General features: G+C 41.1%; 1 protein-coding gene across 8 annotated transcripts; it reads left to right on the top strand.

Annotated features, from left to right (window-relative positions):
• Positions 1–713: 713 nt before the first annotated feature.
• LOC122840991 (transcriptional repressor p66 alpha-like) lies at positions 714–26,146 on the top strand. 8 transcript variants are annotated; one of them, XM_044133853.1, is made up of 11 exons: positions 714–933; positions 14,137–14,651; positions 18,228–18,360; positions 18,976–19,104; positions 19,669–19,746; positions 19,846–19,965; positions 20,245–20,442; positions 21,799–22,060; positions 22,167–22,591; positions 22,703–22,961; positions 24,928–26,146. In XM_044133853.1, exons 2-11 carry the CDS (start codon positions 14,140–14,142, stop codon positions 25,065–25,067), a joined length of 2,256 nt encoding a protein of 751 aa, XP_043989788.1. In that variant the 5' UTR covers positions 714–933; positions 14,137–14,139; the 3' UTR covers positions 25,068–26,146. The 8 variants fall into 8 exon arrangements, with proteins under 8 accessions (XP_043989788.1, XP_043989790.1, XP_043989789.1 ...); XM_044133855.1 differs by lacking the exon at positions 714–933 and adding an exon at positions 1,093–1,233; XM_044133854.1 differs by lacking the exon at positions 714–933 and adding an exon at positions 1,137–1,341.
• The last annotated feature ends 517 nt before the right edge of the window (positions 26,147–26,663 follow it).

The following is a 26,663-nucleotide window of genomic DNA, read 5'->3' as shown; positions in this document are numbered from 1 at the left end:
AGGATCCATTCTGCTGAGGGTGTGCTTCTCTCTAAAAAGCTGTGGGAATGTTAGTACCAAGATGTTGGTATGAGAAAATTTCAAATAAAAAACGGGTAGCCTATTAAAAGAAAGAAAGTGATAGTAGGTTGTCAATGAGTCTTTAATCAGGACATTGATCAAAAACTGATAGTCAAATCAAGGCAGCTCCACGGAACTTAAAATTTGCAGACTTTCATCCAATTCTACAATCGATTTGTGGCATGTCTTATCTTAGATATATTTTTTGGCTTAATTGGTGATTGTCTTGGTAGCTAATAGAACTTTCTCTAAGAAATATGTTTGATTGAAGCAACTTGCACAAAAGTATGGAAAAGAACTTGTGAAGTTGACCTATTTTTCTTCTAAAGCTTTCTGAAGCATCTTTAAGTTTGAACTAGTAGGTTATTTCAGGTGACGCCCCAATGGCCTCTGCCACTAAAGTGTAGTGCTCTCCCAGTAGAGCTTAAGTTCCATATCTTGACTTGAGGTTTCATTTTTACGATGAAAACATAAGTACTTGGGGGGCTCTTTAATTGTACTCAAATGATTATTCCCTCACTGTGACATCCTGTGTGTCTGAGTGTGAGCATGTGCTTTTTATTCGCTGGTCCTGCTACGGGTCACTCCAAAGACCCTGACACCTTGGTCCCGCTTTGGCCCTTGGTGGCCACCGGCTTACATGATGTTCTCCGGTCGCCCTGGTATGCCGAGGTGCGCATGCCCACTAAGAGGACGCAGCGGCTCCATGTGTGTTGAGGCGCATTATTTGGCAACAGACGCGGCAGCGGGGAGGGCCGAAAAAAAGAGGATATCCCCTGGATTTCAAAAAAAAGCAACGATTTATCGAGGTTAACTGCAGATTAAACATTCCCTCTTCGACCATCGGCGAAGAACGGGCGACAAAGCTTCAAAGTAAGTTGACTTATGCGAAGCTTAAGTTTTTTTAGTGAGTGGATCGAGGGGAGCCTTTTATTCGGACTCGACGAGAGGAGCCAGGTTTTCCTCCACCTATCTGTGACGATAAAGAAGCTGATGGGCTGTTGAAAAGTAACACTTCTCCGCAGAGCCAAAGGTTGAGCGCTGGGAAGAGAGAGGGGGGCGAGGGGGGCTCGCTCATCCGAAATTTAGCTTTATTTTACCCTTCCTCGGGTTCGCCGGTGTGTAAATGTGACAGCCGGAGTTGGTTCCGTGCGTTAGAAGTCGCTAAATGAGGTGAGGATTACAACGTTACACCGCCGGCGGCAAGCTCACTCCGTGGGCCCGGTGGGTGAAATTTATGAGTTCCGAGTGGAAGATTTTACCTCGGGAGGAGGCAAACAGGTAAACAGTCACAGCTAGAGTCGAGCAATCCCACTTTCGGGGCTTTACGGTGAAAGTTTGTGCCTCCTTTCGAGCTGTCCCGCATCGGGGTGCAGCCAGGTCAGCGATTCGGGCTCGGTTCTGGTGGTTCGGGTCACAGTGTCGGAACAGAAGCTGGGATGAAGGACTTTTAGTAGTTGGAGTCAAAGTGTCCGTCAGCTGATGCTGCTCGGACATTGACCGTGTTTTATCCGAAGCTAAAGGGTCTTAGTGTTTTTGTTTGTGCGACCTAGCTAACGTTAGCTCGCTAACTAATAACACCTCCTCCGAGGCGGTGTCAGTAATAAAAAGCCGGCTAGTTGCACATGTACTGTGGGCTGGGTTTAGTTTTTAAAGGGCTGACTGTGGTGTTGGACGGTGTGGAGGCTGCTGAAACGGTAATGGTGGACGCGGCTGCCCGCTTTTAAGCCCCGTGGCACCATCGTTGGTTCTGCTATCTGATAGCTAATCTTCCTACTTCTCTCTGTGACAACCGTAGTCTTCCTCCTCTTAAAGCTGAACACACACACACGCTCACGCACGCTCGGTGACACACGACGCACACACTCCCACTCTGCTTCTTCCTCTCAGCCAGACAGCCACACACACACATTTCTCCACACGAGTTTCCAGCGCTTCAGGACAAAGCTGTATCTTAGGGTTTTCTTTACCATCGAACCGGTTTATGTAAAGAAGTTAATCTCTAGCTTATGATGACGCGCTAAGGATTTATAACATTTAATAATTGATGATTGAATATGACTGAAGCCGGCGGGAACCACGTTCAGTATCCAGCAACACCCCATGCAGACTCTGGTGTCTGCTGCTATTACATTTAGTTCTAACAACTTTTTACTTGCTTTCATGGTAAAAACCTAAATACTATCTGTAATTTACAAAGTTATATTATGTAGCAGCTGTTTGTGGTAGTATTTAGGCATTTTTTATTGTATTTTATTTGGATTTAACCCAACAGACAAGCACAAAGGAGGGCTTAAATGTAGTTTAGGGAGAATCTGGAAAGTGTGTTGATGTAGTGAGTTAACACTATGTAGACTCACCGTTCTCTTCTGTTACAGCTGTGGGTCTTGTGGGTGTATTGCCACCATCTTTGCACATCTATAAACTGAAACAATTTTCCCATTCATCCTCGCAAAGTACCTCAAACTAAACCAGATTTAATAGAGAACATCTCTAAATAGCCGTTTCTAAGTCCTGCCACAGATTCAAAAGTAGTCATAGGCCTGCCTTGTGATTATTGCCATCCCTCCTCTCATTGTCTTTCCATGTCTATTCCTGCTAAAGAAATATATTTGGTGTGATATGAAGTGTTGATTTTATCCACATGTAACATTCTGCATGTAGCTCAGACAGTTACGTCTGCGACCAAGTACTACATGGTACGTTGTAAATAGGGCGTCTTATTGCTTTCTTTAAACTATGGCTTTTCTTCCACTGTTGTGCACAACTAATAGTTTTTTATGTTAGCCAGTGCTGTAGATCTCTGCAGCTCCTCCAAAGTGTCCATTGACGTTGTGAACAACAATTATTTGGTAGAATTGCAGGTGTGCCACTATTTAGTTTAAATTATGAATAACGTAGCTTTGAAATTTTACAATTGAATAGTTTTGGGGCTGTTTTTTTTTTTTTTTTTTTTTAATGCAACAGCTCAAAATTTTCCATCATGTTTCTAACTCTCTTGTGGGAAGAAGTATAAAACTCAGCTATCAGTTCTGCTGAGTAATCAGTCAGACAGTGTTTAGTCTTTTTATCAGTCATTATTGGATACTTAGTACTATAACCAGATTGCTCCAAAACACAATCAGCCTTTTTTTCCGTCAGGATCCAGAATAAACCATCAGTTGTTTATCTGTACAAAGGCCGTGTAAAGTTTTGTTTACATGTTAACAATATGCCAGCTGTTAGAAAAGGCCTTGCTTTGACCCTGGGTCTGCTGTATTGGACTAACTCTCCACTACAGCGGTTAAGTGGAAATTTGGTGCCGTGGAAGTACTGTCCACCCAGGAGTGTTGGTTTTATCGTCGTATGAACATTAAAAAATGTGAGTCAGAAACTGCTCATAAGTTCTGACCTTCCCAGAAAGCACCATTCCAGCGATCACACATGATTCAGGTCCAGCGCTATTGTGTAATCATCCGTGCTTTTGTAAAGGGTCATCTGCTGGCCATATTTTAAGTTGCTGCACAGCACAGCTCGGGGTCACAGGTTGGCTCTACGGTCAGTTATGGAAAGTATGTTCTATATAATTCACTGTATAGACAGAGCCGGGTCAAAAAGGTCCTCAGAAAGGATTTATTTATTTGTATTTTTTTGCAGGCGCTGCAGTTTGACGAGGTGGCGTGGCTGCATACTTGCTCTCTTTTTGAAATCTTTGTGTGATCCGGTCGTTGGTTTTCACAGTTCTAGAGGTCTGTCAGTGTGTAAATAACATGCTGAGCACATACTGTAGGATCTGAGAGCGACAGTATACACACTCGCCTCCAAGCAAGAAATCGGATGAAATGTGCCACGATGGCGGCCAGGCGAAAGGTTGTGTATGTCGGAATGTTGAAATCTGCTGGTGAAAAGTGCAACTTCATTACACAGCAGATATTAGTGAGATGATGGGTTAAATTCACCATCACCCAAAAGTGGGGACGGACAACTTGTTAAGCATCAACATAAGTTGCAGTGTGATTTCTAAAACATGTCTAAATAAGATAATGTTCCGTATTACTGGTGTAATGAGGAGGGACGTGGCGGAGCTGATGTTTTCCACAGAGTAAGCCCTGTGTTTATGAGGCTACTGTACCTTGAGCAATGAATACACACAGAAGCGAGGGCTGCAGCAGAACTGCAATCTTTTTGTCTCTTTTGTGTATCTCTGCGCTCAGCCTTTTCAATGAAGTGACTGTAGAGCAAAGCAACCACCATGCAGTCTCCTTCACTGCTGCTGCATTATAGGAACTAACATAAAATAATACATCGTTTTTAATCATGAGCATTAGTTAGCAATCACACTGTAGAAAAGTGTATTTCATAAAGTCCCTCGAAAAGGCTAATATTGAGAATATTAGGAGAAATATCTTGATATATCACTTTATTGTAACTGTTTTTATTTATTTAGGAAGGGATAATCAATACACCTGCTGGTAAAATAGCATGACTTATTGATTACAGTTTTAATATTTGTTACATGTTAATAGTTTGCTTCACAGCAAGAATATTGAATATTAAGCCACAATATTCTTATATTTAATAAGATATCTTTGTTGCTTGCATTAGCTATGCTTAGTTTTTGCACCCACACCCAAGACTGTTAGTGTGAGGCAACAAGTTGGGGAGGGGCAGGACTGTGTTGCTCTATGCTCCAAACTAGGGGTGCACCGATAAGTCGATCCTGATTTTTTTTTTAATTTTGGGAGATCGGAGATCGGAGATCATGTGACACTTACATGAGAAACCGATCTTATCCACTGATCCTAATGGCCTCTTCAAAGGTCTGAAAATCACCCAGTGTCCTATATTGAGCTAGGGCTGACTGACAGATTATTCAGAAGTCTTCATGTGCACAGTTAACAATAGTCAACCTGCTCTTGCCAACTTAGTGAAATGTTGCTATACTTCTAAAAGAAAAATCAGCATGGGCAAGCTTTTATAAAATTGGCGATCCGCCACAAAACGGCAATCTGTGCACCTGTACTCCAAAGTTTAGGACTTTAAAACATCAGCAGTGGTGCTATGAAAGACTGAAGCGATCCTTAAAAATAAAAAGAAAGCTTGGTATACTTTGATACTGGGCCATGGTTAATTGGTTAATTACATAGACTGACCTGAGTCGCTAAGTGGCTGTTATTTGACCTGTTTGGTGAATGACTGGTAATTTTTGGATGTTACCTGACTACATTGGTAATTTACACACCACCCACGCTGCAGTTTACATCACACAGAGTGACACAGTCAGTAATATCTCTGCCTGATCCACGCTATAAATATTTCTGTCATTAATCTCACAATTTGTTGGAATATTTTGCATAATTCTGTCCTGAAAACCGGAACAGATCAGCTCAGAGCATTATCTCTACTTAGCGTCCATATTAATTACTAGCATGCTAATTGTTGTTGCACATTAAAATTTCCTCTGTCCAGTTGCAGTAAGAGAAACTGCAGCCCAACCTTCATCTACACAAGCCCTGCTTTGTGCTGGATGTCTGACACTGGCCTCTGTGTGCAAACTGGGTTAGTTTACTCAGCGGGTCACAACACTTAAAGCGCAGATTTTTCAGTTTCCTTTTATTTAAAAAAAAAAAAATTGGGGGTATTAAAGAACCAAAGTCGGCAAGTCAGACAAGGGGAAGAACTGGAAAATGGCAGTGTGCCTCTATTCTTGACGATAACTGTGAAAACTACGATTTGTAGAAACTGCAACACCAGCTAATATGCAGATGTTGTCCACATGTTTGTTTGAAGCTACTATTATATGTGTCTCTTTATCCTCCCCAAAAGGAGTTTAGCAAAGTGGCAAAGAGGTTTTACCTTGTCAAAGTTTTTCTTTTAAGTTTGGAGACTTTTAACTTTATGGAGCTGAAAAATATATACACAGCTACATTCTTCTTGGATGTCTGGTAGCAAATGATTATCATATTGAATGAACTCAATATGTTGTGTGAAATGATTACCTTTCAAATAGCTGGCTACATATTATAAACATCCTTTGACCTTTTAAACACCTCACCGATACTTAAAATTTCTATCTTTTAAGCTGCATCAACACCAAAATGTGTTGTCGGCGATCTTTTAGTAGTTATCAGAGGTGGACAGATCGTTCCGAAATATTGCAAATATTGATACCAAATTCAAAATCATTATCTGATCAATACGAACATGGTGATACTCGTACTTTAGTTTCAGAGTCCCTCATAAAATTTCAGCTCAACTCTGCCTGAAAAACAAATTTTGATTTGCTTTCAAATTATATTCTTTGTAAATGCACACAGATATGCCTCTTTGTTTTGGTCCTTTGTCATTTTAATGTTATTGAAATATTTTATAGATGCCTTTAGACATTGTCTAAATCCTGTTCTAGTTTTTATCAAAATGATTCAAAGGAAAAACTACAAAAAAAAACCCCGAGTCAAAATTTTTTTTTTTTTCTTTTTTTTTTTGTTTTTGCCAGACTTGAATAAAAAGTATTTTTCTCAAGATCAGCTTTTGAAGCTTCTATCCTAAAAGGTTCAAACTGAAAATTGTACAATTACAGTCCATGAGAATTCTTTGCTGCATTTTTAGTCCTTTCTGATTGCTTTGTTGCAGATATTGATTATTACCATGGCATTTGTGATTTGATATTTTGTTCGGTTCTCATTCTAAACAGGTTAGCAGCACATGTCTGAGTATTCTGCGCTAACATATCTTCATAAAGAGAAACACTATTTTTGACCTTAAAGCAATTTTTAATCCAGGTGTTGCATGCATCTTGTTTATCTATCCGTTGTAAAAGCTGTATGTTCTGCTTAGAAGAGAAACAGAGTTCGCAGGGTGTTTCTATATCCCATATCGAGAAATTTGCCTCAACTGCATGTTAATAATCTGAATAATATGCCCCCTCGTTAGTGTTCAGTGGTGGCTTTCATTGTTCCTGAAAGCTGTTTGAGTATTTTCATCTTGTTTGAATAATTATCAGGGTAATCTATGCTAGACAGGACAGATAACTGTGCTGTGACACTTTGAGAATTGCACTTCCTGATTTCAAAGACTATATAATCATGAAATGGACTATTTTGCTGGGGTTCTTGGTGCATTTGTTGACAAAGGTCGTTTGATCTGAACTCTGGCTACATGGTGAAGTTGTGTTTTGCTGGGAGTGGCTTCTAGGGGCTTTTTTTTTCTTTTTAGGGCATCCAGTGAGGTCAGTTTCTTGGGCTGGTTGGGGTCTGCGCGTGTGTGTGTGTGTGTGCATGAGGTACAAGGAATTATGTGTAAACTGCCACGGAGATGAAATGTGAGACTTGTCAGCCATTCACGGCCCCATTACAAAGATAGGTCTGGTGTCCGTGTAAGGTTGAGGCGGTTGTACTGGCATGTCCTGTGTCCAAACTTCTTCTAGCAGCGTCATCCCCCTGCCACAGACCCCCCCCCCATCCCACCCCACCCAGCCCAAACCTCTGAATCTATCAGAATCATAACAGCAAATCAACACACGCACACACACTTTATAATGACTCTGTGTACAAGCTCCACTCTCACTCCAGCACCTGAAGGGTTAACAAAAGCCTCAGCTTCTCTCCGTCATACACAATCATATACACACACCACACACACACACACACACTAGACAACCGGTTTAAACCGGTTCCCAGGAAAAGTGCTTTGTGTGTCCCACTGAATCCTGGGAAGGGTCATGTCATGTGTGTCTCAGTGATGTCAGAGTATTAAAAAAAACTTCATCAGCTCTAGGTTATCAAACGGTTGCTTTGCACACTGGGCTGTGGCGCTGTGTGTATGTCCTGTATAGGTATGCTTTGAATATGCCAACTGGACTGGATGCTCACCACTGCAACAACTTGGAGCAGAGAAAGGGGAGGGGGTAGAAGGTCTGGGCAGCCAGGTTGTTGGGGTTGGTTGTACTTATTTGTTACCCCACTCTCAAAAGAAACAATAGCTTCCTGTAGAATGACTCCAGGCATGCCTCAACAAATATGAAGGGCTGGGTCCTTTTTTTAGGATTTGAATCATTGCTGTGCAGCTTTTGCAACTTAGGATCATCCAGTGACTGCTGAGATGTGTTTGAGTCTTACCTGCTGTTCCTGTTCGACATTTAGTGACCTTTGAGCGGACCCTTTCTTATTGCATCATGGGAGGCTGGACAACACATCTGTTAATGGCTAAAGTCGATCCAAGGTATCGGCATGCAAAATCGCATAGTGGTTCTGCGTTAGACATGAGTATTTATTATTTGATTCAAGTTGAATTTTAAAAATCGGAATATCATGATAAAATGTTATAATTCAGAAAGTCAAACTCGTATTTGTTTTAGAATCTCTCCCGGTTATGAGATCGGGTCGCAGTGGCAGCAGGTTCAGGAGGGAATCCCGGACGTCCCTCTCCGCAGCCACATCCTCCTCCAGCTCATTTGGGTGGATCTCAAGGTGTTCTCTGGCCAGATAGCAGAGTTTGCGCTAGAAATAATAATAAAAAAAAAAAACTATGGTGGTGACACAATGCCGTCACTCCTAAGAGCAACGCAGCGCACAATATCCAGCTTCACGATCAGACAGACAAACAGCCGGCGTTGTTGGTTTTTCAAAATAAAGTAAATTTTAAACTTTCACAATATTTAAATTCAGTTCAAACTCTGATTATTGTTATTAAGTGCTCAAATATAGGCTGTATATTAGAAACTCCTGCTCAATTTGATTACATTTTTCCTGAATACCTGTATTACCACTGATGGCAGATTTATTGTCTGTTCATCTTATATCAGGGAAATATGTGTTGGCACTTTTAAACATCCTGTGGAATGCATTCATAAAGTGTCAACAAACTATACAAAGAAAATATGAGGGAAGAAGAAAGGAATGAGTCAGAGGTTCAAACCCAGTTTCTGGCTACATCCATCCTGATGCACCATTGATGTGATACTTTGTAAGATTTGTTTTTCTTCATTTGGCCACTTGTGTGTGTATCAAAGTGATCCAAACCATTATATCCAAATGTTAGGAATGGTTCTTATAATGAGGTTGGGTGCTTTTTCATAAAACTGACTTGCAAGTCTTCTAAGACAGGCATCTTCTGAATTATGCTGCTTAGGTCTGTCATGATAAGCAATAAATCTATTAATCGCATGATACATTAAAATGAGGGCAATAATTTCTAGTTGCATGCTTGGTTGTTTTCGTCTCTCTCTCTTTCTACCAAAAGACACTGGATGACAAAGAGTGGATTGAGTTATTCCTCCCCTTCTTGTTTCCTTGGAGTAAGGTTCTCAACATACAAGGAGCGAAGTCGCTTCTTTTCCATTCATTGTCCATTGCCTTTCTTCAGCTAAGCGACCGGTGAAATTTGTACACGTGGAACGTTAACGTACACGTGCACACGCCGGTTAAAGACGCAACACAAAGTTGAAAAATGTAAAGCGGCTGATGCACACAGTACGCAATAGCGACGACATCGACACGGCGCGCACTGCCTGTGGACGATTGAGATTTTATAGTCAGTTCTACCAACTGCCTACAGCTCTCATGATAAATAACTTCATTTCCCACAATCCGAAGCCAATACTAGCAAGTTTGTGCTAATTGAGTGCCTAGCCCGTTTCTTCGCCGTCAGATCAGATCACCGACCTGCCAGTGTAGCACTGAGAGTGACTGTCTGGCTGATGCAGGTCCTTGTGACTGGTCGCGACGACTTTTAACCTCATCTCCTCGGCGTGACAAAACAGTTCAATGTGAACATCGTTTCCCACAAAGCACGGATAGGTTCGGTGGATATTTGCTTTGAGTCTGCCTTGAGCAGGCGTGAACCTACGCGGAGTGAAGTACGCCCGAGTGTGTGGGAGACGGGCACTCCATAAATCTGCCTTTATTAGGAGAGTGGCACCAATAAAGGCATTGTGGAAAGATAGACGTTAGAAGTCCTGTTTAAAGAGACTGCAGATGGGAATTAGCTTACCCTATAATCTCCTATATTGCTTCACATGGTGACATTTATGTTTAAGCTGTATAGTGTCCCTTTTTAGATTATTATTATTATTATTATTATTATTGTAAAGGACAAAAATGTGCTTTGGTCAAAAGATAGTTTTAAATTTTTAACTTCTGCAAAAAGTGCACAAGTACTGACTTGGTGGCGGCAAATGAAACGGATGGACTCCACCTCCACGCTTTTCAGATTTTTTTTTTTTGCTTTCTTGATTCTAAATTTTCATTTTCACAACTGTGCTCTGTTTTGTGATCCAAAACAAGTGGGACTAAAATGTAATATGGTTGTTGCATGAAAAGGGGAAAAAGTCTTCAGCCTACTGGGTGAATGCTGGTTTTGAGCTGGGAACATGGTGATGCAGGGCATCGTTACGACCAGAGTAGCAGACATCACGTATTGACTGATGTGGTCCGCCGTCTGCCTGCTTCTCTCTTATTTCAGGAGGGATTCCGAGCAGTCTGTGCCGGGGTTAATGTGTGACACTGCGTGCCATGCACTGGAGCACATCTGCGAGGGCACTCTGTAATGCTCATGTGTGTGACAGAGAGAGAGCTGCCTTTTGTCTTTGGTTCAACTCCTTGTGGTGTTTTAGCATCTGATGGGGTAGAATCTGCAGTACGGGGGACGGCTCCGTGTAATGGATCTGGTGATCATCACACCCAGAGAAAAAGCTCTGAGACCCACAAGCTACAAGAAAAAGTTTAAATTAGGAGTTTTTTTCTGTTTTTTGGGGTTTTTTTTTTACTGAAATTGTGCGTAAATAGTCCACAATTGAGTTTAATTGATGTGATGATGATGTTGTCATGTTAGCTGTCTGATGTCTCACTCCCAGCATGTTTGTTCTAAGTCATTGTAGGAGAAGGAAAAAAAACAACTTGCAGCACTTTAATGATCCTCAGATGTCTCTATTCTTTCTTCTTCTTTTTTTTTTTTTTTCTTTTAGGACGTAGCGTTGAACAGTTGCTAAATAGTATCGTGTTTGCGTCAGATTTTCTTACTTTGGTTTTTGGTACAGACTGAAATTTGGATAATTAGATGTTTTGGAATTACGCTGGAGTCAACATCTCGGTCATGTGACCAGGCTGCTAATCCAAGTTGTTTTGTCTTGGGGCCATGTCAGTGTGGCTCTGTGCCCTGCTGCAGATTCAAGGTCAGATCTGTCTCCAGCAGTTGCTTAATGGCAGGTGTGCATTCAAAACAGTGCTGGCTGGGAGAAAGAGAAAGTCATATTGTTGGAGGTAATCCCTCAGTAATGGAGGTCTGTGGTTTCACAATGACAGTTAAAGAGGAGGAGGTGACAGATTAGATTTCACTATTGTGGACTGAAATTGTTATATTAATGTATTTAGTACAAATACATGGATTGTGCTGATATTAGGTTTTCTGTTAGGTGTGATTTGCTGATTTTGAATGTCCTTCTTATGATCAGAAGACATTAATCAGAGTGGCTCACATTTGAGATTTTTGGCCATAAATTGCAATTAGTTGCATACTAAATTCATTTTTGTTCACTAATTACTTAATCCAAAAACTTTCTTTTTTAATTTTAATATTTTAAAGTGATTTTTGTTGTTGTTGTTGTGTTGTTTGTTTCTGGGTAATTGCAATGGCTGTCGTACTTTTGGCTCACCCTTAAGAAATCCTGCTATTATCTTAGTTTTCTTAGGGCTCCTTTATATCTAAATTAGTATATAGTTATTATTTATATTGTTTAATTTAGTTACTTTATATTTCACATTTTATGTAGATCCTAAGTTTAAATCAGGAGGGTTCTAAAAATTCAACCTTGACTCTCATCCAACATATTCTTTTCTTGCCATTATAATAATTACCTTAAAAATGTTACTCACACTATGCATGTGTGTTAAAATGAGATGTGATTGTGTTGTTAATTGATTTTGCATCTAATTAGTGATCACCTCTGTGCCATGTGTATTTTTGTAGACCCAAATGTTTACGCTTTCCAGTAGCTTGCCAGTATTTCCTATCCAGCACGTCCATAAGAAACAAAAGTTGAAGGCTACAACTTTTGTCTTCCAGTGTAGAAAATACCTTTAAAATAGCCATATGTAAAACAGACCCGATTTAAGAAAAATAGATGGATGGGAAAAGAAAAAAAAAATTCTGAAAGTATTGAATTGAGGTGTAAAAATATTTAGAAATTAATTTTCCATCTTTACTCTGAGTTATCCTGTGTGTAGTTATGTTTTGCCTGTTCTTGTTGGAAATATCAAATTGATGTAAAGTGACTAAACTGGATTTTTCACACATTAATTGTGTAAAATCAACCTTTTCTGTAGACCTGATATGATTTAAATCTTTGCCGTTACTTTTAAGTTGAGCTCAAATTAATATTCTAAGTTTTAATTATTATGTTACTCAGGGCCGGATTTAGGAGGATGGGGGCCCCTGGGCTAGAGTCTATATATATATATATATATCTATATATATATATATATATATATATATCTATATATATATATATATATATATATATATATATATATATATCTATATATATATATATAGATATATATCTATATATATTTGTATGTGTTTGTTTTGTTTTAGAGGATGAACAGAAAATGACCGAACAGTAAGTTTTGACAACTTACAACTTTAATAAGCCAGTTGTCACAAACTACAAACAACTCTGAACTCTTTTCTAGAAAGACTAAACCACATGTTGGGGTTGAAACTAGAATATGATGCTTGCATCACAAAATAAAATCACTGAATAGTTATTGTTGCCTGGACTTCAACACAAACTATAAAACAGATTGAGTGCAAGAAAGTGCAATGCTCAAATATACTTTTACAAAGCAAAGAGTAAAACAATATTTATACAAATATCCCCCGCATTTACAAGTCCATATAAGTACAAGTGGAATATATCAAAACTCAAACTTTTTCATTGGTTTTAAAGTTCTTGGTAAATAGTGGAGGAAATAAATGTCAAAAAAGTGCTTCTCTGCCAGTCAGACAGAACATGGATATAAACAATATCTTCTGGAAAAAAGAGATCAGGCATACTGTAGTTTTCAGAAAATATCCTGACCCAGGTAAGTCCAAAGTGCTGCCCACTGAAGGATTTGTTAAAGGTTAGGCATTTGCGTTCAGTTGCGTGCTTCCAGTCACTGAAACCAGTTTCAAAGTTTGACTGAGTATTAGCATTGCTGAAAATGCGGCATGCAAAACAAAATGCAGCTCCGTGGATGGAGAGTAGAGCAGCCACGGTCTTCGATGTACTCACCATTTAACATCTTGCGTTTAAAGTGAGATTTGGAGAAGTGACGCTTTTGATGCTTGTACACCCGTTCTGATGCTTGAAAGCCAACATTCATATTTTGACAGCTCTCCGGTCCTCGTTCAGCCCAGTAAGCTCGCACGGACTCGTCAATTTCCCCCAATGCGCCGGATCGGTACTGTACGGATCCACAGTCGCTTTCCATCTGCGGAAGAAGATCCCGCTTCACCAACTCTGACTCCACAGACGCCAGTCCAGCCACCGACTCAGTCACGGTTATAGGTTCTGGCGGGATCTTAGTGCCGGTGTTAGCATAGCTAAGGGTTTGAGGAGCGGGGGATAATAATGTTTCTGCTCCATCTCCGCTAACAGGTTTAAAAAAGCCTGTCAGTTTAGGCATTTTGTTTGTCGCCTCTTTGGCGCGATGCTCTTTTTCTTTTCTCTTCCTTCTTTTCTGCGCTCCGCTGTCATATTTCCTGTTGTCCGCCATTGTAAAATAATATTCCCTTGACGCTCCTCCTCCCCAATGCGTAAGATGCGTCAAAAGTGGACCAATAACAAGCAAGCATTCAAGATGGACGTTTGCCAGAACAAATTGGAACATTTTTCATCGGTGCTGTCAAAATCATGGTAGTCATTGATTAAATTCTGACACTATCCATTCACAAAAATATAAAACATCCTTCGGGGCCCCCGAAATGCCGGGGCCCCGGGCTGCAGCCCCGGTAAGCCCCTGCTAAAATCCGGCCCAGATGTTACTCCAAGTTATTATATAACCTTGGTTTGTGTGAAAGTGGAGCAGCTCAGTTAATGTTTTTTCTTCTCCGCAGGGGATGTCTGAGGAGGCTGTCCGCCAGACTCGCAGCCAGAAGAGGGCGCTGGAGAGGGAGGCTGCCCCCCAGTCTGTGGACCTCTCCAATGTCGACAATGAAAGCAAAAAACCCAAACTGGACCCTTCTGATCCTGCGTCAGAGGCACAAACTAAACCCAAGCCGGATCTTTTACTGGCACAGGACGCTGGGATCCGGACTAGACCCGGATCAGATCCCGAAACAGAGCCGGAGCAGAGCCGCTTGCCGTTACCGTTAGTGTTACCCCCGACGTCCCAGTCAGTGAAGGACGACCGGGATCGTACACAGAGACACCAGACGGCTGAGTCCGGTTCAGACAATCGAATTCACTGCAATGACAGAGCGAACACGGAGCCGACTACGGACCAAAAGAGTCGGCTCCGGCAGACGGAGCCAAAGGCCTCAGGTGGAATACTTGCTGCAGGCGAGGTGAAGGCAACCATTAAAGTGGAAGTGCAGACAGAGCAGCCTGTGGACATGAGCACCACCAAAGGGTGAGACACAAAACAAAGCAATGATGCTCTCAAAGTTTATTTATTGACATTTTAGATTATTGTGTTACAACCAAACAGTAGAAGGCATTTCAAACTTAAAGGATTTTAAGTGTTTTGTTTAAGATCAATGCAGTCCATGCACTTCCAAATACGGTAGTTTTCTATTTTTTCTTATTGAATCTATTTCTATTGGGGCTATTCACACCAGATTTCTGTAGCCAAACAAGTAATCCTCACAAAAAAATAATGAAAACAGATACATTTTAAAATTCTGTATAATAAAGGGCAATGGTAGAGAGAATAAGCATTTAACACATAAACAGATTTTTATTTTATTTTATTTTTTTCAATAATTAGGGGAAAATCCTTTTTCTGGTGGTGACAACTTCAAGATGTCTCCTAAATGGATAAACTAGTCACATAAATTGTGTGTCTCCGACCCATCCTCCCAAACAAACAGGCTTCAAATATTGAAGGTTGTTGGGGCCCCATCCGTGACTCTGATCTTTAGACCTTTCCATAGATTTTCAATTGGATTCAGGTCTGGTGAGTGACTGCGCCATTTTTTTCATTTTCATATATTTAATTTTTTTCGAAAACCAAATGAGCTCCTCTGGTTGTATGTTTAGGAAATTGTTTTTTTCCCTGAAAATTCCATGTTTAGTTTTTCTCCAGATTCCCATCAAAAATATCCCTGTGACATTCCTCCTTCAGCTACATGAATGCGAAAATACAATATGCTGAAAACACCATAATGGTCCCCCAGTGGCCTTCTAACTTTACTGTTGATGTGGTGGTTTGTGGGTTGAAAAGAAAATCATAAAAAAAGAACTTGTTCTATTTATTTATTTTTTTATGTGTGGATATGTGCTCTTTGGATATCCACTTTGACACAAAAGATGCTTCAGTCACGCAGCGTAACTGAACTCTACTAATGTGTGGGAGATGTTGAGTTTGATCTCTGGCATGCTTTCAACTATTTAAAGAAATCACAGCTAGGTTTGGTCAGAAAATAGTCAATCGGATTCTGTTTCTACAAATGCCGGGGTGTTTGGAGTCGGAGAATGCAAGACGGCTGTGTGTGTTCACATGGTGATGCTGCAGACCGGTAGGTCTGAGCAGCCTCCACCTCAACAGTGCAAGCTGTGCCAGGTTTTCAGCACCCTCATAAAGCTAACTGAGATCCAGATTCCTTTACCGTTCCTCATCAGGGCTGCATCACTGGACAGATCGCATCAAGATGAACAGGGTTTTTACTTCATCTTCAGACTGTAGTGCACAGGGTGAGCTGGATTGAACCAACTCACAGGTTAAAAGAGGTTTGAACTAAAATGTGTCAATTCTTTCTCTATGTTGGGTTTAACAGAAATTTAATGGGAGCAAAGTGAGAATTTTAGTTTTGCCAAATTACAGAGAACGTGCCACGTGATTGGATGATGATTTCTCAGTATTTCATGCCGTTGTCCAATTGTTCTACACCAAGCTTTTAAATTAGCCTTTTCTTCAGGACTGAAGTCTTGTGCAGTGAGCATTCATAGTGGGCATTGTACCTTTATGTGACCAGGGAAAAACTGCTAAGTCCAAGTCTTTCTAAAGGTCACCCCAGAAGGTCATTGGCTCTTATCTTGTGATAATTGCTTGACTCCTCCCTTGGTAATCTTGGGAGAAGTATGTGATTGTGGCAGGTTTATGATGAAATAATGTTCTTTCCACTTCTGAATTTTTGCCCTGATGGTGCTCATTGGAATTTCCGAAAGTTCAGAAATATGCCTTTAAAACCGTTGCATCACTGCGTTTTGCAACTTCAGGGTTAGGAAGGTTTTATAAAAACGTTTCGCTTTTACCCATCATTACGTGGTGCTTGTGGGATACCTTAGTAATGAGAAACCTTTTTATAGGCCATTAGTTTGCACAAAACCAATTAATATTAACCAGAATGGATAATAAGCAGTATTCCTTTCTAAGTACTGACAGATTCAGACTATACTGTGTCATTTTTGCAGCTTTTTTTTCATCCTTTTAATACTTCTGCCCTATGCGTTGCTTCTTTACTCATAGGTTATGGACAAATTTGCGTTGATTTCTTTTGCGCAAGTCGCATGGCTTGTTCCCACCATGTGGTGTGAATTTCATGTCAACAGCCATAATAGAAATACACATTTACTGAGGAAAAACTTTGATGTGTTCAACGCTGGTTTTTGCCAGCTGTAGACCCTGATGCCACTGAGGTTTAACTCGTGTGTCCGATCACATGAATGATCATTTGTTTCAGCTTCAAAAGTTATTTTGTTCACTGGAAGACTGCCAGCTACTTTGGTGTCCACTTTATATTTCTTTAAACCTCACTTTTTGAAGCTTTAAGTATGTGAACATATAAGGCCGTATTGGGACACTTCAGTAACCCTTATGTTGCGTCTGACTCTGTTTTGATGGGAGGCTAAGCGTGGGGGCGCATCTTTTAATCTACCTCCATTTTCCCTCCACTCTCCACCTGAACCCTAAAAACTCCCCTCACACAAAATGAAGCCGTGTGTCACAAACCGGTTCCAGCCGGCTGTTGCCATGGTTTCCACCGTGGAAAGAACAGGGGGGAGTTAATGTGTCACGTGACTCTGACTTTGAGGTCATGTGACTTCTTTGGAAGAGTCGTGATTAATCCACAGGAAGTGATGATGATGGCGCTAAGCCCCTGAGGAGAGATTATTACGCACACACACACACACACACAAGGAGGACAGCTAGTGGAGGCAGGCCTCGTATTGTCAAGAAAATAGTTATGCCTTGTAGGAATGTTTAATGTCTGCAATCATTGCTTGTTTTCTGGAAACATTTCTACATCGGTTTGGTTTTTGAGGAAATAAAAGCGATTTAAAACCCTGCAGTGGAACCTGTTACTTTGCATTAGAGGAAACATCGGAGGGTTTGAATAAAATATGTGGAACAGTGTGGTTTAGCAGAGCGAAGGCTGATCGCCGTGGGTAGATTCATACTCTCTTCTGGATCGCCATTTGCTTTCGTTTTCTTTGCCTTCTTTGTGTGACGTATTTAGCCCCTGTATGGGTCACTCCCAGATGCCTTAGACGCCTGTTTTTTTTTGTTTTTTTTGTAAAACCCTGCTCCTGTCCCATTTCAGAAGGGAATGGGTTCTTTCTAACGCAGCCGTTTCATTGTGACTTTAAGACATTTTCTGGAGCTTTAAGGGACTACGTTGCCCCTCCTTGGCATTTAGGTGTATTTTCCTCTAGTTTGAATAGCATAGACATGACTAGACTTGTTAGATTACAGTGGAGCAGATAAACCTGTGGTCATAAAGTATAATTGCTGCAGTATGGCAGACCTCCTTGAAGGAAAATGGCGGGACACTATTTGAATTATATTAATCCTGTAGCCTTTATTTAAATAATAAAAATGAAAGCTGGATCTCTCGGCACATACTTGCAAGATTAAAAGCTTCTCTTAGAAGTTTTTCATGACGTTCTTGAAAAACATTTTAACGAGTCTCTTTCACGTCTTCCTTCGACTTTGTCTTCAAACGCTGCTGAAACATAATGCTGCTGCCCTTCTTTTGACTCGCAGTATAAAAATGGAGAAGCGTCCCCCGTCCCCAGAAGACGACGACGACGTCATCATCTTGTCTGACAACGACTCCCCGAGTCCACCGGTGAACGGCCTGAGCCACTTCAAGGAGCTGGACACGGACCTGCTCATGGTTGGACAAAAACACACAATGCTTACAAGTTGCACATTTACAAAACTTTGGAAAGGTATTATTGAAACACTTGGATTTTATTGAGGGGGTGTCAGAGTAAAGGGAGTTGAATCCAAGATTATTTTTTGTTTGAAAAAAAAAAGAAAAAAAGAAATGTTGAAAACCATGTATTATTTCCCTGCACTACTTTGTGTTGGCCAATCGCATAAAGTCAAATACAATACACTGAAGTTAGTGGAATAATAACATAACAAAATGAGAAAAATGTGTATTCATGTGTTTAGACTGCATTTTGCTACTATTGTAGCTTATTTTAGTAACTAAAATAATTCCTAAAATTATTTTAACAATTGTGGCCATTATTGTGGAGATCAATTGGATTGTATCATTTGGCAAGTTTTTTTCCATAGAAATACATCAGATGGTGTAAACAAACAGATAATTCACTGCATTTTATTAAATAAGAAACAAAACATTTTATTGTTCAAAATAATAATACAACATTCCTTCAGTGAACAATTGATCATAGTGAAACATATTTACATGCAGTTTAAAAAAAAAAGTTTTATCTTGCATTCAGAATCAGGGACTTTCTGATTTGACTGTTGTGTGCAGAAGAGCAGCCCAGCAGAAAGAGAACGGATCATCAAGCAGCTGAAAGAGGAGCTGAGACTAGAGGAGGCCAAGTTGGTGCTGCTGAAGAAACTTCGACAGAGCCAAATTCAGAGGGACACTCTGCAAAAGGTAAACGATACGTTTCGCCAACAGCCACCGTGCCTCTTATCTCGCACTCATGGTTGTGCAAGTGGCCGATACCTGAATAGAGGTTTAGCTGCTCTTCTGATGAAGTCTGAAGTGCCTCCACTTGTGTTGGGAGGACAAAGATGGTAGCTAAGGCTTCCTGTGAGATTGCCCGTTTCTAGTGAACCTGAACGAGGCTGAGGTCATGTTAAAGGTGCCACTATATGATCAGAGCAGCTGGAGTGGAGAGTCTTGATTAGTCAATCACTGCAGGTCAGTGTGGAGCCAAACATAATGAGTCACCGGAGAAGCATCTAAATATTTCATAGTCATGTATTTAGTTGATTTATTAAATAATAAAACATAACTGTGACACCGCCCGTGTTTATGACTCCTTCCTCAAAAGCAATAAAAATATGATGGAGGAAACCTTTTTGAGTTGTTCAGCAGTTACAAAATCTGCCTGCTGGATTTCTGTAAAAGCACCAAATACTTGAGGAGCACTCTTTGTCCGCTTTCGATTCATTTATGTTTTTTTAATTAATGTTGTTCTGTGTAATTTTCCAGCCCTCAGGTTTATCCGGTTCCTCTGCTCCTCCTCCTCTAATTCGAGGAACTATTACAAGCAATAAAGGCTCTCAGCAGGTTAATGTTTTATTTTCCTCACATGCTTTCAGGCTGGTCATTGGTGTTTAAAGGACAGTCATTGTTCATCTGACATTGGCGTCATTTATCTCTGCCCAGATTTTGACAGGAAGAAGTTCAGGGACCGTCATCCCTCCCCCTCTGGTCAGAGGAGGACAGCAAGTGTCGTCCAAACATGGCTCCCAGATTATAATGCCTCCTCTGGTTAGAGGGGCACAGGTAAGCCACAAAAGTAACAATAATCTCACTGGTACTGTATTAATTTGTTTGTCTTTACACAGTTCGGTTTGTTGAATATATTCAGTCTTACTGCTCGCAGTTGGGTCACAAGTGACCAATTGCAAAGTAATTATGGTAATTAGAACTTATCTCTCTTTGCACCTCTGTCTCTTTGTGTATGTTCTCTTTGCTTTGGTGCTTTTTATGTCCCCTCCCTTGTCCTCCGCTTCCCTCATCCATGATGTGACTCCGTGTCCTCCCTCTCATTGTCCTGGTTAGCCCATCTCCGTGTCTCCACAGCAGATCCACGCTCTCCGCCAGCAGCAGCAGCAGCAGCAGCTGGCAGCATCTGGAGGTTCAGGATCAGGCCCCCCTCCTCTGCTGCTGGGCACCAGGAACTCGGCCACCACGGCCCAGGGACAAAGAGGCATGGTCCAGTCGGGCCTGATCCGGGTCGGCAACAGTGCAAACGCGCTGGTTCGTATTTATCAGGGGCTCCGATTTGTAATTTAGGAAATAAAAGATCAAGATGAGTTTCTTTAAACTGAAGCAGAGGTTTTAGAAATGGAAAAGAAAACAGGTTTTAAGTCACTGTGTACTTGTTTTACATCCCTAGAATGTCAGACATCCAATAAATCACTAGCAATGGCCTACGGTCTTTAAGTAGGCCATTGGTTGAGAACCTGTTTTTCTCTCTGTTGGTCAACATATTTTTATTCAAGTAAAGGTAAAATGTAAAAATGTAAGGTAAAATGAAAAATACTCATGTAAAAGTAAAAAGGATAACTGATGATCTGATCTGATTTCATCTAAAAATATGAAGTTACATGCAAATGGTGGCACTTTAAAAACTAAAATGAAAAAAATACGGGAAACAAAAAAACTTAACACATTCAGGCAGAAGAAACGTTTTTCCCAGTCATTTTTCAGTAATATAGTAAAATGAAAACATGTAGTAGGATAACTATCTTTGGATGGTTAAAACAAACTTGTTCTTCATTCTGTTAAGTTGCTGGGATTGGATAAAATATCCTGAAATTTTGCTAAAGTAATAGTAGCAATACTTCATAATAATATGATTTAAGTAAAAAGTAGTAAAACTACCGTCAGTATGGAACTTGTAATAAAAAAAAAAAAAGTGTTGTTTTTCAGTCATGCATTTGTTTCCTCCTTATATATTTTTTCAGACGTGATATTCCTACGCTATCAATTTCAGAATTCATCTACTTTCTTCAGTCATTTGTGGTACGGCTGTTGAAAAAGAATATTTTAGTAATCGAGCGCTCTAAAGAATGTTTTTACGATTGATCGACTAATCGTATCTCATGCTAATATGTTTTTAGCAAGTGTTTCACTGCCTGCTAATGACTTTGGTGACCAAGATGTTAAAGCACCCAGAAAGGACTGAGAATGTGGGTTAACCACAGTCGGCGTCTTCATCAACATATTCATCAGTAATACTGTAGTTGTATGATTTTCTAGTATTATCAATCTCTACTTGGAATCTTAACGTCATTTCAATATAAGCCAGTCCACGGTTTGCTTGTTTATGTGTTTACCAGCATTGTGACAGCCAAATCTTTTTACACAAAGTTTAGCATCTTGGCCACTAAAAACACACACTTGACGTGAGCATAAAGGGGAGTTAGTCCCTCCAACCAGCCAAAAAAGGTCTGTCCATACATGAATGAATGATGCTTTATTCCGCTGATCTGTGGCGTGTCGTTATTTTTGCGCTGTGAAACAAAGAACCATTTCATAACCGTCAAAGCTCACAGTAATCAAAGCTGTTCCTGATGATTGGCTCTTTCCTGCCTCTGCTTGTTTACGAAGGCGTCTGCATCCGGTCTGAAGGCCTCCTCCTTGGGAAGCGGTGGTGTTTCTGTGGTCGGTGTCAACGACTCTCCAGCTAGCCGCCAGGCTGCGGCTAAGCTAGCCCTGCGGAAACAACTGGAGAAGACCCTGCTGGAGATCCCCCCACCCAAGCCACCTGCTCCAGAGTTTAACTTCCTGCCCTCTGCAGCCAACAATGAGTTCATCTACCTGGTGGGACTGGAGGAAGTGGTGCAGAACCTGCTTGATACCATCCACAGAGGTCTGTTGGCTCGACAGAGGAAGGTTTTTTATTATCGCAAGCCATTCTAGTCCATGATTTGGTTTTTCCGTCAGTCCTAAAGAATTTCCCCTCCTTTCCTACCCAGGGAAAACAGGTGTGCCACTCTCTAAGCAAGTCATCCGAGACCCTTTCATCTGCACCCAGTGCAATACTGACTTTACCTGCCGCTGGAGGCAGGACAAGGCTAAAGGCGGGGTCGTGCTCTGCGAAGACTGCATGTCGTCCAATCAGAAAAAGGCTTTGAAAGCTGAGCACACCAATCGGCTGAAAGCGGCGTTCGTCAAAGCGCTGCAGCAGGAGCAAGAGATAGATCAGCGCATTATCCAGCAGGTGTCCTCCCCGGTCTCCCACAGTACCTCGTCATCCGCCTCATCTGCCGCCTCGTCACTGAAGGCAGAGCAGCTGGTGTCTCAGCAGCTGAAGCAGGTTCAGGCCAGAGTTTCCTCCCTCCAGCACCACCACCAGGCCAACAGGGGAGCCAACATCCTCCATCATCACTCCATTAAGCAGGTGGGTGGGGGATGGGATGGGGGGGGCAATGTTTTTTTATTTTCATCTAAAAGAAACGTTTGTTCAGCAAATGTCGGTGCAAGTCAAGCTGTCCGTTTGTGTCCGCCTTAGAGCTCACAGGGCCACCTGTCCCACGGCGTCTCCTCTGTGGGGATGAGGGGTGTCCCCCACTCGTTCTCCTCCTCCTCGCAGCTGCAGAGTGCGGTGGCGGCCGCGGCTTTGGTTAGCCGGCCAGGTAAGCATGCCCACGTTTCCCACCGCTCTGTCCAGAGTTCAAAGGTGAGCAGCAGTGGGATCAGCGGCGGCAGGAATGTCAGCGGAGGTAGTGCCTCATCAGCTGCATGGAAGAAGCAGAGCAGCAGTAACGCAGGTAGACCCGCATTAAAGCCAGCCCAACTCTGGCGCCTGACATCTCCTCTCTTTCAACTCCTGTCTGGTCCAAAAGCAATCCTTGAGCACGTTTCGTCCAAATTCTAGTAGTGCCTAGAAGCGCATTAAGTGAACAACATTAGCTGAGATCAGAAAGACAAAATGACACGGGAGGAAATGTTTTCGGACAAGGCAAACCCACTCTGGAGTTCCCTTCCTGGAATTGATCCCATTTTTCCTACTTTAGTCCCCTGGTTTCGGTGAGCTCATGTTTTTCCTGGGTGTCTGCTGTAAAGTGTGTTAGAGTAGAAAATCTTTCAGTTTTTCCAACACAGCGGCAGTCCGAAGTTTACAACATGGTTCAATTATTTATTTGACTTTTTCTATTCTCAGTGAGGAATACGCTTACACCAAAAGTTAGAAAAAGAAAACCAATTCTAATTTATACAAGGTGACAAGTTATTTAACCCCAAGTGATGCAACGAGTAGCTTCTTATTCCATGTGTCATCCTGTGGTCCTGGGAAAGCTGTAAAGGGGTCAAATCATCGGTAGGAAGCAGAGAAAACTTTTGACGAGATTGAAGAAGTTACAAAAATTGGGCTGCAAACCCTCAAACGCTTTAATAGAAACTGGAAGTGGGAAACCGTCGTCTTTGAGAAGGAGTAGGGGATCATAAACATGAGTGATGGAGGGAGGTCATGTGTTCTGTAGCAGCTTGTGGGGGCAGCGCTGTGATCTGGGGTTGCTGCAGTTTGCCAGGAACAGCTTCAGCAACATAATGAAGTCAGCTGACTACCCGAATACTGAGTGATCAGGTTTTTCCATCAGTTAATTATTCCTTCCCTGATGGCGTGTTCACATTCCAAGAGGACAGTGCCAGGACTCATCAGGCTCAAATTGTGAACGAGTGATTCAGGGAGCATGAAACAGGATTTTCACACCTACGTCGACGACCATCGATGTCAGACCTTGACCCCATTGAGAAGCCTTGGGATGTGCTGCAGCGAATCTTCAGACATTTCAGATATCATCAAAACAATACCACAGTGAATTCATGCGACAGGCCAATTAGGTAATGATATTTTGAACCAGTTTGTTTGCTTGAACAATGCTGGCCTTTAACTATGAAATATTTTTGTCTTATAGTTGTGGACTTTCTGAAGGGTTACTGCTAGCCTGCTAAACTTATTCCAAAGCCAGTTCTCATTGGATCTTTGTCCTGTTGAGGCACCCAGTTGTGTCCAGTATTGAACCTTTTGACCCAAACTGTGACCCTCAGATGAAAGGGGTTTTCTTGGATTATTCAGGAGAAACCCAGGACCCACCAAGGCCAAAGTCTGCCATGTACTAGAAACCTTTGGCAGAGTAGTGCCAATTTCCAAAGGGAAGTGAGATCAACACGGGCTAAGAGGGCCTTGCTTCCACAACTGACATCCTCAATCTGGACAGAAATATTCCTTCTTTGGAGGGCTTTTATGATCAAATGGGACAAACGATTAGTCCGCAATATGGAAAAGATGTTGGATGAATTTACTTCAACTCTGCTTAAAACATTGACATTTAAATAAATATCAGGTCAGTTCCCAAAGAGTCACCAACATAAGAAAAACTCTGGTTCTGGCAGGAAGAGTGGTGAAGTATCAAGGCATAAATATTATGCCACAAGCTAGAAAGCATCTGATCCAGGTGCCATTCGCAAATGAACATTTGGTAACATTATATCATTTCTACGTGTATAAATATTTATTAGATTTGAGCCTGTACGTTAAAAAAAACAAAAACTCTTGGACCCAGGCCTTTTTCAAATTAATTACAAAATAAAAAACGAGTGTATGTAAACTTCTGACTGCACCTGTGTTTGCCTGCGCATCGTGGGGACCTTGGGTGGCTTCGTATTCAAGTAGTCGTACTACTCCACCGATTTCTCCACAACAAGCTCCACAGACTGACCGCTGCTTGTTCGCAGGAGTGACCATGGCCTACGTGAACCCGAGCCTGACCGGTCACAAGACCTCGGCCACCGTGGACGCCCGTCAGAGAGAGTACCTGCTGGACATGATCCCCTCTCGCTCTTCCATCTCGCAGACTGCAAACACGTGGAAATAACTGCAGAAATGGTGCCCTGCTGTTCAGAAATTGTGTCCAAGCTCCTCAGCTCCCGATAACCTGGTCCGCAGCGCCCCCACAGGACTGTTAAGCAATTACAACCTCTCAAAGTGAAGAAACGTTCCTGAAATCTCTTTGTAAGATTTTATGTTTTAGTTTTTATTATTCTTGTTGTTTTTATTTTGAAGTTCACGCTGTTGTTTTGTTAATTATGGACAAACCATTTTTATTTGAGTGGGTCAAAAAAAAAGTTAATAAAAATAAAACGAAACAATATTTGAAGGGCTTTCCCTGAGCTTTGTCCTTCAGACTGAGCAGAGAAATGTTGTGAGAAGAGCTTAACATCTGCTGTTAAAGAGAAAAGTATTGAGATTTAGGGTTATCAGCCATTGTGGTGGCCAGATGAACCCTCATTTTTGACACTTGAACGGTTCTAGTTGCAACCCAGGAGTTCACATTAAACAAAATACATTTATTTTAGGTAAAATCACCAAGTTGTAAAATTTTCATTACATCCTCTCTGTGTAGTTAAAGGTTTGAATTTACGTTGTATTTACAGTAAGTTATTTTGCTTTTGACTGATGTTAAAAATTGCTCAGTATGGAAGTGGTTTCTACTGAGTTTATTCTAGCTTTGTTTTATTTGTTTTTGTTGTTGTTTTTTTTCCTGTTTAACAGCATGCCTATCCTTACGCCTGTTTTGCACCTAAGCAGAAGAAGCGCTGTGTCATTGCTTAACTCATCTGTAATTACCATCTACGTATTTTATATTAATGCCAACATTGTAAGATTTTGAATATGTCATCACTGCAAACTCTTGACGGAGCTGAATTTTCTGCACAGGAGCCAGAGCTCCTGCCTCCAATAATTCAGAATCCAAGAAGCTGGGTAGACATTTTTTCTTACACCTCCCAGCTATCAAGACTTGGGACTGCACAAGAACATCCAGAATTCCTCACCATCATGGGTAAATTTCTCTGCTTTCCAAAATCTTTATTGCATTGTTCGGAATTATGTTAAAGTTTATTTGGTTTACCTTTTCCTAGCTCCTAAAGAAATAAAAAAAATATACATTTTAAATGGCTCCTGTCATTTTTGTGCGTGGGGAGGTTCAGGGGAGTTTTACAACAAACTAATCTTTGTACATTTTAGTAGTGCACTGGTTCTGTCATTCAAGGGCATTTTTTAACAATTTCTAAGCAGCCATTTGTGCACCAAAGTACCAGAGTTGAGCAAACAAGGAAGTGAATTATTTTCCAGTACAAACAGATTTGTTGCTGAAAGAACATCTAGCTGATATCTCAACTCTGCTGCTATTGCTAAATCTGTTAATGTCTAGCAGGGTGTATAAAGTCTTCAGACATACCTGGTGTGTCTGACTTGTTACCATCTTATTGGATTTAATGTAGGCAGTTGAGGGTCTACTTATAATCAAGTCTTGAGTTTATGCTGTTTTCTAGTTTGCCCAATACTTTTTTTTGCTTTTATGTGGATTGATTTTTTATTTCCACGTCATTATCAGAATTTTAACATAATATTCAAGTAATACTCGTAGTTATTCTGCTCACCTCTATGAATATCTACATAATTTTATCAC

Source organism: Gambusia affinis, linkage group LG12, assembly GCF_019740435.1.
Source record: "Gambusia affinis linkage group LG12, SWU_Gaff_1.0, whole genome shotgun sequence".
Lineage (NCBI taxonomy): Eukaryota > Metazoa > Chordata > Actinopteri > Cyprinodontiformes > Poeciliidae > Gambusia > Gambusia affinis.
This window is presented reverse-complemented; position numbering and strand designations above follow the sequence as displayed.